Consider the following 12,364-nt stretch of genomic DNA (forward strand, 5'->3'; position numbering starts at 1 on the left):
CAGCTAGGGCTGTTTCAATTTAAATGAAGTGTTAAATCACAATGGTCATTCTAAATTCCTGTTCTTGAAACTAAAAATTTCTAGAAACCCTAGCTAGATAATGACAAGCTTGAGACCAATTTTCTCAAGTAAACATAATATAAATATTGAGAGCTTTCTCATGCTGAGCATTCATAAGCAATTTTGTTTGATAGTAACAGATCCTATCACATTTGACCCATGCAAGTTTCTGGCAAACTTCTGCAACGTGCTGGTATTTAAAATTACAATCAGAATAACTACTTTAGTGGACATTCAACTGATCCATTAAGGGAAAAAAAACACTTTTTCATATAAAGTTTCAAAATAATGTACTTTGTGTATCTCACAAATATTTTACAAACAAACACATTAACTTGTATGTTAACAGTACCGTGAGAAACCAATTTAAGATTACTAGACTGAAGTGGAAAAGATGTATTCAGAATGTTTAATAATTGTACAAAATATAAGAAAGTAACTAACAGATCAAGAAAGCAGGACGTGGAAATAAAAAGAAGAGGACGCACTGACAATTTCACACAATTTTAGCATAAGTAAAGGGAAGCCTAATAACAGTATATTGAATGTTATTTATACATCGTTTCTGCTATAGCCATCTGCTTTTTGGGTTTGGGAAGAAAATCAACAAAAAAGCTGTCTATACTAGTAAACAAGACCACACACAGGCACTCCTGCCTCCCAATCAAATATGAAAGTCTTCAGGAAAAATACAAAGCCATCCAAGGTGATAAAAATCGAATCCCACAGGGGACCACTAATACAACTCTTCAGAAAATGAGTATTTTTATTACCTGCTCAAGACAGTCTTGTGGCTTGAAATCATTTCAGTAAAGCAATTAAAACAATCTGCTATATGAATAAGACAGTTCTTTCAAGTGGGGCAATCTATTTGCTTTTACTTCAGTTACACAATGTTCATTTTGAGTACGCCATTTAATACTGTTGTCATTACCAAAAAAAACTGAAGCATGAACAGAATTTTGTCCTGAATTCTTGTCAGGTATAACATACATTTTACTACGGAATTTTTCTTTTGGATTCTTTTTGTGCCTGATAAAATTGTTTTTTCAGGTTGACTAAGGCAGCAAATGTCTTTTAATACTTTAATGCTTGCATTGAAGAAGCTGTGTCCTCCCAAAGGAAAAACAGCTTTTTAGTTTTCTTTTTCTTCAATTTATTAATTACCAATCTACCTGGTAAGTGGATAACCCTAAGACAATGTATGGAATAACTCCACCAGCTGAAGAGTAGACACCAACAAATCTGAAGACTCTCTGATGCAGATCTCTCCTCCTATACACTGAATAGCACAACGCCTCCTAGTAGCAGGGAAGAGATCATGGTAATCTCCTCCATCATAGGTCCAAGAGGAAGCAGGAACAGAAATTTACAATAGAAAAAATAAATTGGCTAAGTATAGAAATACTGTAAATGCTACTATACAATGAAGAGAGATAAGGTTTTCAGATCACAGAAACATAGAATAGCTTGGTTTGGAAGGAACCTTAAAGTTCATCTGGTCCTAATGCTAGACCAAGTTGCTCAAAGCCCCATACAACCCAGCCTTTAACTCTTCCAAGAATAGGGCATTCACAACTTCTCTGAGTTTCTTTGTTATGTTTCATAACTTTTCTGTAATGTTTAAGTGCCTCACAACCCTCACAATACAAAAATTTTTCCCAATATCTGATGAAAACCTTTCAGTTTGGAGCCATTCCCCTTGTCCTCTTACTACACTGCCCTTCTGGAAAGTCTCTGTTCAGGTAGTGGAAGGTCACAATTGGGCCAGCCCAAAACCTTCTCTTATCCTGGCTGTCCATAGCAGAGCTGCTCCATCCCTGTGATAACTTGGTGGCCTCCGCTGGACTGTCTCCATCAGGTCCATCTTCGTCCTGTGCTGAGGACCCCAGAGCAAGATGCAGCCCTGCAGGTGGGGTCTCACCAGAGCAGAGCAGAGCAGAGCAGAGCAGAGCAGAGGGGCAAAATCCCTCCCCTGCCCTGCTGACCACGCTGCTTTGGATGCAGTCCAGGACGTATCTGGCTTGCTTTCTTTCAGCAGGGTCACATCCAGCCTCTCACCCACCTGCAACCCCAAGCCCTTCTGGGCAGGGCTGCTCTGATCTGTTCATCCCCTAGCCTGTGTTGACTCAGGGGTTGCATTGACCCAGACGCAGCACCTTCCACTTGGTCTTGGTAAATAACATGAGATTTTCATGGGCCCACTTCTCCAGCTTGTCCAGGTCTTTCTGGATGGCATTCTGTCCTTCAGGTACGTCAACCAAACCACTCAGCTCGGCATCATCAGCAAATGCGCTGAGGGTACGCTCCCTTCATCTATGTCATTAATGAAGATATCCTAAGCTTTTTGTTTTGACCCTCCGCTATTAAAAAGGATGGCAAAATTGATATTCAAAGTTGGGGTGCATAGAGACAGTGGGAAGGCACCAACTGGTCATATAAAAGAAAAAATATTTCAGAAAATAATCCTGTAAAATACATCCAACAGGACAAATGCACACTAAACAAAAAAAAACCCCAACCAACTAAAAAGTTTGTCACCTTCAAAGAAGACATTTTCAAACAGCTTTTGCAGTCAAATGCTTGCATTAAAAACATTATGTGAAACAGAAATAAGCAAGTCTACAATGGTAATTAATCAAACCTGAAGGAAAAAAGTTTGGATAGGAAGATAGAACATTCTTAACAAAAAATCATAATCCGTATCTACAAATTGTCTTCTTCATTAGGAATGCAAAGGCTGGTTACTCTTGACTTACAGCCATACTTTTGAAATACCCGTTTTCTGCAAATACATTAAATACTTGGTGTATCACTTAAAATGCATTTTGGAATTAGTTTCTCCAGTATCTTATCTATATTTACTCTTGTTTCACAAAACAAAGTAATATAAATAAAAAATCAGAGTAATGCAAAGTCAGATTTATTCCACAGCTCAGCATAGCAAATGAAGATTATATTCAGAGCAGGTTTAAAAAACCTAAAGAACAAGTGCTACAGGCTTTTTGTCTTACCATTGCAAGTTCACTCTGTAATTCACTGCAGCTTTTTTCAGCATTCCCTAGTCTTGCAGAGAGGTCCATAATTACCTTCTTCTTTTCCTCAATCACTTCTTTCATTTGATTGTTTGAGGAGAAACACTCTTTTTCTAATCTGGAAAGTTTCAACATTAGAATATTTTAATCAAAAGTACTTATGTCAAGTATTCTACATATTTTTAAAAGACAATCTGGGTATCACATCATGCTAGCACATCGTATGACTTATGAAGCTCCTTGCCTTATTTTTTTTAAGTGAAGAAACTTATATATTCCTTCTAAGAAAATCTTTTCAGATGTGGTTCTTTTCCATTACCAAGGCTTGTGTTAGACTTCCAGTCATAAATTGATTTGATCATTTGAATATGACTGCAGATTACATGTAATAAACAGAAGTCATAATATTTTAATTAACACATTAGTTCTCTTCTCTTGCATCATCAGCACTGATTTCAAGTACAAAGCTTGCTCCTCGTGTTTCCACGTACCTGACTATATTCTTACCCTGGTTCTGGCCAGAACAGGGTTAATTTTAGCAGTAGTCAAGAGTGGGCAAGGCTAGGACCTGGAGGTCATTCTATACCACCTCATGTCATTTTCTGAGGACAGGGGAAGGCTCCCTTGTGGGTAGAGTGACAGAGGGACTGGGTATGGCTGGGGGTTTCCACAGCGTGCAATCACAGGTGGATCAATCAATTTTTTTTCCTTGTACACTCTGTCATTAGTATTGTTGCTGTTACAGTTCATTGTCTTATTTCATTGCCGTGTCCAGGAAAGTGTCCTTATCTCAGCCCATGTTCTTTACTTTTTGTGAGTCCAATTCTCCTCTCCAGCCTGTCACAGAAGGAGGAAGAAGAGGGGGGAACGATCGAGCAGCACATGGTTTGGAGTGTTGCTGTAAAAACACTAAATTGGGGAATACCATTCTTAAACCATGACAATTCTACTCAGAATTGCACGATTTCAATAGCAGACAATTCAAAATTTCAACCAGTTCTTGAACTACATCAGTCCTCCTGGTATTCAAAAAAACAAATATGTAGAAAGTCTGGCATGGATAAAAAGGTGTGTCATGAGAAAACTACAAGGCCAAACAACAGCAAATAGGAGACAGAGCAAAGGACAAGAAGCCAAGGAAAAATTTTGAATGATTGCCTAAGTATATAGGGATGGAAAGGAGGTGCCTTAGGAAAGGCACCTAGAATTAACATTCACAAAAGATGAGAAGGGATTTTACCACTGTTATGGTAGGAAAGAAAATGTGAACAGACTTCTACACAAAGCAGCTATTTTACCAGAGAGAGAGAGTCAGCATACCTCCTGCCTTTTTGTCCTCCATCTTTCCTGACAAGGTCTACTCCCAAGCCTCTATTGTCAGTAAAAGGATACTAAAAGGAGAACAACTGCTAGCAATAGGTGAGGATTGTGTCTGAGATAACCTGTGAGAACTCAACCCATAGAATTGAAGAGGTCAGCTCACCTACATTCAAAGGTTCTGATAAAGCTGGCTAATCTCAAAGTGACATTGCTCATTATCATCATGAAAGGTCACAAATATTGGGGGACATCCCTGGCAAATGAAGAAAAGCAAATGTCATGCTTGTATTTGGCAAAAGTAAAAAGGAGAAGCCAAGGAACTGTAAACCACTGAGCTTCATTTTAGCCCTGGAAGGTTACAAAGCAATTCCTTCTAGAACAATTTTCTGGGCTCATGAAAGAGACAAAGGTGATTGGGAACACTGAGGGAGCTTAATCATACCTGACCAATCCTGTTATACTCCATGATAAAATGATCAGGGCTGTGGACAAAAGGAGGGCAAGCACATAAAATATTTATCACCTATAATATTATTTTAGCAAGGATTTTAGCACTTTTTCACACAGTATTTTTATAGCTGTTACTTAAGTCTACATATATGAATTATAACATTGATAAAAGTGGTTTGACAGTAAAGCCCAGATGGTAGTAGCTGGAATGGCTGTAATACTGTAGAGGTCTGTCTAAGATCTGTTTAACAGCTTCAACCATCACCTGGAGTAAGCCAAGAGTGCAGTCTCACAATACCTGCAGTGAACAGTGAACTGGGTGTGGGCAGATCATGACATCACAACACAATACAATTGATATACTCAACAGAAGAGCTGCCATTCTCTAGTCATGGAGAAAGAACAGGACAGAATGAACCTTCTGACATTCAACGATGACATGTGCAAAGACCAGGATTTAGGAAAGAAGACCACCCTAAAGTGATGTAGCTCGTAACTGGCTGGATAGAAGCTATGCTAATAAGAACATGGTAACCATGACACACAGCCACAAATCAGCAGCACAGCAAATGAGCAGAGATAGCTAACAGCATCCTGGGCTGTATTAATAGCAGCACAGCCAGATCAAGGGAAGTGATTAATCACCTTGTATTTGGCAGTCATTACAACACATCTAGGATAATAATCACTTTTTACTATATGCACCCCTCACAACATAGGAAAAAAGTTGGGGTGGGCTAAGAGATTGGTCACCACGATGGTTAGCAGCAGAAATACACATAAGAACTGAGGAAATGTATGTTCAAGCTGGAGAAGAGATAACTCCACAGTGTACAACAGGCCTCCCAGTATCTAAAAGAAGGTTATCAAGGAAACACATGATGATGATCACATCACAGCAGCATTTGTCTACAAGACAAGTACTGAATCCAAAGAGGTTCAGACAAGAAGAAATGCTTTGCAACTGTATGAAACAGACTCTCAAAGAGATTGTGCCATCTCCATTCTCCAAGTTTTCAAGACCTAACTGGATTAAACCCTGAAGAGCCTGATCTCATAGCTTATATTAGCTTGAGCAGCAGGTTGGACTATAGATCTCCTGCAATTCTTTTCAACCTGAACTATCCTTTGATGTAGCTCTCAGCACTAGAAACATCCAGTAGAAACATCATCTCTTTTTCTCCTAGCACTCCTGTCTCCTTAGAAGTGAAAGCAGTGCACAGGGCTCTAAGTTCTTGCATTTTTGAAGCTTTTGAATCAATATTGTCACTTTCTGACTTTAATTTATTTGTTAAAAGATTAATGTATCTTTTTACTTGAAGGACTACTTCAGCAGTCCACCAAATACCTATGTGTTTCTGCATCAGCCTGGCTGATTTTTTGCTGTAGCTGCAGATGTTTACTTCTTATTCTTCAAAACCTACCTGTATCAGTCCCCCAAAGCAGCTTCTACTCTCACAGCTTTTGGAAACACAGCAAAAGAAGTTCCAAATTATTCTATGTCATGTTCTCACTCTTCAAGAAAAGTAAATTCACACAGAGACCCAAATCCCATGTTGCTTCCAATTTACATAGTGCTACTGGGTTCAGAGCTAATTAATAAATTATGCAACCCAGAAAAGCCTGTTAGCTTGGTTTTGGTTATTACAACTATATTTTTTCTAAGAAAATAAAAAATAACGCCACCCAGAAAAGCCCACCTGCTTGGTTTCAGTTATTATAACTAAATTTTTTTCTGAGAAAACGAATTCTTACAGTGTTATATAGCTTCCAGCTTTTGAGTTATTTACCTACATCAAGTCCAGCTAAAGAGACACACAAGTGTTCTAGCACAACAAATGAAAGTCTCTAAGACTTTCATTTGGCTAAGGCTTAAGGACAAACTCACGCAAGTCCTCCAGAAAAAGAGAAAATGTTTGGATGCCAAACTATGTCTTAAAAAAAAAGCCAAGCTCCTGACATTGTCTGAAGTCCAAAGACCAGACCCTTCAAAGGTAAGTAGATCAAAGGCTGTTGTATTCTCTCAGAAGGTGTCCAGTGAAAGCAATCACTGATTTTCGCCAATGTTACTGACACTTGTACGCTTCAAAAAATAAAAAGGGGACAGGAAACAGATGAGGCAGTACCTGCCCACCCATATAATTACCTCAAGGGAACTGAGTAGATTGATGTCCACCCCAGAAAAAGCTTGACCTGCGCTACTTATCTTAATAGAGGTCTGGAAATTTTGGTGCCTGGACTAAGAAAATTGTGAGGACAGGCTGTCCGTGTTTCTTCAACACTGCTTAACAAAACCACCAACTATTTTACCTGTGTTTTAACTGTCTTAATTGTCATGGAAAGGTTTGCATTCTCTGAAATAACAGAACACAATTTGCTTTCAAATGCCTGAATGAACACATGATTACAAACAGTGAAAAGTACTGTTTGGATATTAGACAACATTTATTCTCATATTCAATTAACACACAGAACAGATGCCTCAGACATAAATTCTGTTTTATCCCAAAAAACCCCCAGCATAGGGCAAATTTCCTTCCTGAAAAAGAAACACTGAACATAATTGTCCAATTCAGAGCAAAAAGGGAAGGATTTTTAAGGTTCATCTTGCATTTTAGTAACTCAAGTATTTACTTCTCTGTAAGCGCTACTATTGAAATTATTAAGACAAATGGTACTATATCTGTAAAAACTGTATTTCATAGTCTTAAGTATAAAAAATATACTTATTCAGGTATTTCCTGCAGTAATTCCAAAGAAAGAAATATAGTCTCTTAAAAAACTCTTATTTTTCTTTTTTGATGATAACATTTTTCAAAGATGTAACTTTTGTGGATCAAAAATGTCCTAGACAGAAACCCCTTCAATGCTCAAAGAAATATCTTCATATATCTAGATAAAAGATTCTTACAAGGAACAAAACATTACTGAATGCACAATACAATTCAACGTCTAACCATTATTGTCATGTTGGTCTAAATAATCTAATTCAGAAAAATATCTTTAAGATACTCTCAGAGACTTAACTGGAAAGCTATACTTACAAAAGTTCATGTTTTTAATCAAATTTACTAATCTAAAAATTTAAAAACAGATCTTGTGGTAAAGCTTGTAAAATTCTAATGATTTCGAAAATACCTAAACAGATGTTTTAGTTACATTAAAAATGCTGCTAATTAGCTAATATTTTATTAACATCTATTGGTTCCCAGTACAATCCATACTAACAGCTCCCTGACTGATTACAGGAAGCCATATTATGGCAGTCATGTTGACAAGACAGGATAGTTTTTTCTAGATTGAAAACTACAATGGCTTAACAAGCATTATTCAAAAAACCCAACTAAAAAACCCCACATTTCACTAAGGATGATTAATTCTTCTGGTCTAACATCAATATAAAGACAAACTTTGGAATATTAGATCTTGTAACAAGTGAAGAAATGGTTCAAGAACAAACACTGGAAGTGTTTGAACAATACTTCAAGAAAACTTTCATAACATTAATTTTTCTATATCTTCTAGACCACTTATGGGAACCTACCAGAGCAAAAATAAAAAACCCACTACACCAAATTAAAAAACCAAGAAAACCAAACCAAGACTGAAAAAAAAAGAACTATAGTCCATATGCTCTGTAAGAATAAAAAGTTATATACAAGAAAAGCTCAGATGGTACAAAGTAGCCTGTGTAATGCGACACTATTGATCACACAACCATTTCTCAAAAAAAAGGCTGGTTTGCAAACAAAGGAGTTTTTTTAAAACAAAACAATATAAATGGAATAAAATGTCAAATCAATGGTCCAGGCCTTCTCCATTTCACGGAAAGGCAAAGAACTTAGTATCAGTTTAGTGTCATGTATTTACTGACAGAGAACCCATGCTCACAGCAAAAACAGCCAGGTAGGATGAGATTACAGTTTAATTAACCGATGTTATTTTAGAACTGTGGAGCATCTTGAAATATACTTACTCAATTTCACCACTGTGAAGACTTGCAGTCTTCCTGAATAATAATTTTAGATCACTATCATAATATTTTTCACAAATTTTTATCAGAAAAGTTATATCTTTTTCTTTGAGAAAAAGTTTTTACTTTTTAATGTGACTCTGATTTACCTAAATGCACATCAGCCCTCTTTAGACCTTTGTTTAATGAAGAGCTCTAAGATGTGTATAATACAGCCCAAGTTTCAACTCTATTACTAAAAACATCTCTGTAAGCATGAATATAGGAACACTTGGACCACAAAATTCCTTTTTTTTGTAGGGAAACCAGTTTATTTTTTTCCCTCTATTGCTTGTATGAGCAAGTCACCACAAATACTTTTATGTACAGACCCCCATAATCCTAGACCAAGAGATGCAAACTGTCTTTCTCAACCCATTCTACTACTTCTCTCTGCCCACAACCCCACCGTGTGCCACCCACTTAATGTCTTCTAAAGCCCCTGTTTCCTTAAATTTCACAAACTACTATCCTTCATTTCATGTACTCCTCAGTTTTCTGTCTTCCAGCATCATTCTTCTTCCTCATATTTTCTCACCCCAATAAAAATTTCATTCAGCTACAGAAGAAGACTCAATACAGTGTATCCTATATCTGCCCAGGAAACATAGCAAAGCCTTTCTTCCAAAAAACATCTGTTACCACAGACACAGTAGACTGTGCTGAGCAGGAAAGGAATCCCAGGTTAATTTCATCTGCTCTCATACACTTTATCCCTTCTTCTGTTTTCATTAGCTAGTCAACACTTTCCACAATCATTCAAAAGCTGAAAATGAAGATTAACCACTACCAATGACACACAACTTCTCAACAGAAGTCTTAAAGATTGATCTAGCTCACTGAAGTGAAAAAAAAAAATTTCATAATAATGTAAGTATATACAGAAGAAAAAAATCTGTTCTAACCCTCTCATGTGTGTTTTCCTACCAAATACACAGGAGACAGGACCCTGCTATAACTATCATTTCCAACATTTTTGTTTTAGCAAATAATCAGTAACAGATCAGTTATTTTCTTCACCCACCCATGTGGTTACTGATATGGACCTGTTATTAATGTTATTAATGGAACACCAAGTTCTAAACTTCAGGTTGGTTTGGGAAATTGCATCAGATTTAGTTGTTTTATACTGACTGAAAACTATATAAATATAAGCTGTAAGTGGTAATTCAGCTGCCTACTGCTATTTTACAATGATTTTAGAGGGAAACTTACACATTGAGTTTTTCCAAGTTCTCCTGGGCATTGTGTTTTTCTCTCTCATATGCATATTCTAAGCCTTTGAATTCTTTCTTGATAATTTCTAAATCTGAAAGAGCTTCTTCTCGTCTGTCCTTCTCCACACGCACAGCTTCTTCAAGTTCTTGAATTCTTAACTACACCAAGTGATAAGAAAGCAATTAAAGCAAGTTAGGAAACACTTACATGATCTTCTATGGTCTGTTCTGCTTTACAGTAGAGTATACTCTATTAATTCAGTATAAAAGCATATACACATGTAAAAAAAATTGAACACGTGTAAAAATGTAAGAATACATAAAGTTCAAACCAGAGGCAAATAGATATGACGACGAAAAGTGCCTTCTGTTCTCATTTGGAGGTGTCTGAACATTTTCAGTTCTTATTAATACTCAAGCTTTCTGGGGAAATTCTAGTTTTTAAATAGAGTCATGAAGTGAGGGATCAACAATAAAGGCTATACTTTTTCTAAGAACAAAGCACACTTCTAGCTTGTTCATGTACATAAACAAGGAAAAAGACATTATCAGTTATTCATCATAAAACCCAAGCCTCTAAGTTTAAGGAGCGTTATCCTCTCAGCTCCTTTGTATGTTGCAGAAATAGAGAAGAAATTAAGCAAACTAAATCTTTTCTAGTTAAATTATCACTTTTAAAATTTAAGTGCCTGCACATACAGAAGATCATGAAAATAAGAAAATACCTGACTGAAGAATGGCAATGCTTATTTTTGTTACTCAGAAAATAGGGAAAAAAAGATACCAAATTCCCTTCTTTCTTGCTTAGTTTTTGGGAAGTCCAGTAAGTTTGTTAACTAATACGATATTACTAAGAAATCAAAATTTAGATTTTTTCAATTTTTTTTTAATAAAACATAATTATTTTACTGAGTCCAACTCTGTGTGACACAGATACAAAAAATGAATGTTCAAGTATATATACTAGATTTATTCATATAAACAATCTTTACTGGCAACTGCAAGTATCATAATTTTGGAGTTGAAATGTACTCTGAGAAATTGTGTTTGAAACTGCAGTTTCAGGATGCATTATGCTCTCACTCCTAGACAAGTTGGATGTACGCACTGTGTCTCCAAATTGCTCTAAGTAGCCATTCAGAAGACACGGGGCAGGATATTTAAACAGTAGTATAGTGCTTAACTATTGTGAAACATTTTCTTTTCCCTAACTGTTTAAACAGTAGTGGGAATTCTCAAACTTACAAATATGACATATGATTATTTATTCTAAAAACGTTAAAGTTCCCTGAAAAGCAGATACGCATCTATTCTGTCCATATATATATATATATATATATATTTTTTTTTAATGATTTTGACACTTATTGTAATAAATCTATTTAGGTTTTTCACTGGAGCAAGTAGTCTCCATATTTGTGGAGCATTGTACCTTCACAACTTCCTCAACTGTTTTGCTGTAAACTTCTATGAAATATTTAACAAAAAGTTTACCTGTATGATCTCTGAAGTGACACTGGATGCTAAATGTGCTGCTCTTTCTGCTTCAATGTTTTCTTCCAGTTTCTTTGTTCTCACTGCAGCTGCCTACAAGTACATTTTGAGTATATTTAAGTTCAGAGAGAAGATAATACGACACCAGGTTTGTTCAACTCATTAAACATATTGTACCTCCATACACTAACCTGATATATCTGAACTACTTTGGAACTGTGACAACTCATACCAAGAAACACATATAACAACACTTTTTACATATACGGATTCTTAAATTAATATTTTCTATTTAGTTAAGTAGAATGTAGCATTAAGTTATTGCTGCATTTTTTATAATCAGCTAGGGTCAGAAAGCAAATAAACCAAGTTAAATATTCTTCCTATTGGCCCACTATTTGCCCACTTGAGGCAACATAACTATACTCTGTATGTTCTGAAATACATTGAGGTATCAAGAGAACATCTACAATTTCATAAATGAGAAATTATGCACAGAGAAAATTCTTCAAAAATTTATCTGCTTAACATATGTAATTTAAAAAAAATCACAAACACTGCTACGATATTTTCATACTGCTAAGATTATTATCTTAATTAAGAATGTCTTCAAAAAGGGTAAGAAGAACACAGGGAACTACTGGCCAGTCAGGCCTCACCTCAATCCCTGGCAAAGTGATTGAATGCCTCCTTCTGGATACCATCCCTATCAACATGGAGAACAAGAAAGTGATCAGAGAAGTCAGCATGGATTCAGCAAAGGGAAATCATGCTAA

General features: G+C 36.2%; 1 protein-coding gene across 1 annotated transcript in view; it reads right to left on the reverse strand.

Annotated features, from left to right (window-relative positions):
• CCDC171 (coiled-coil domain containing 171) overlaps window positions 1-12,364 on the reverse strand; it is a 142,412-nt gene that overhangs the window by 106,451 nt on the left and 23,597 nt on the right. The window contains 3 exon segments of the mRNA XM_041485557.1: window positions 3,075-3,213; window positions 10,093-10,253; window positions 11,589-11,681. Of these exon segments, the coding sequence (XP_041341491.1) occupies window positions 3,075-3,213; window positions 10,093-10,253; window positions 11,589-11,681 (393 nt within the window).

This window comes from Pyrgilauda ruficollis, unplaced genomic scaffold, assembly GCF_017590135.1.
Source record: "Pyrgilauda ruficollis isolate IOZ18807 unplaced genomic scaffold, ASM1759013v1 scaffold71, whole genome shotgun sequence".
NCBI lineage: Eukaryota > Metazoa > Chordata > Aves > Passeriformes > Passeridae > Pyrgilauda > Pyrgilauda ruficollis.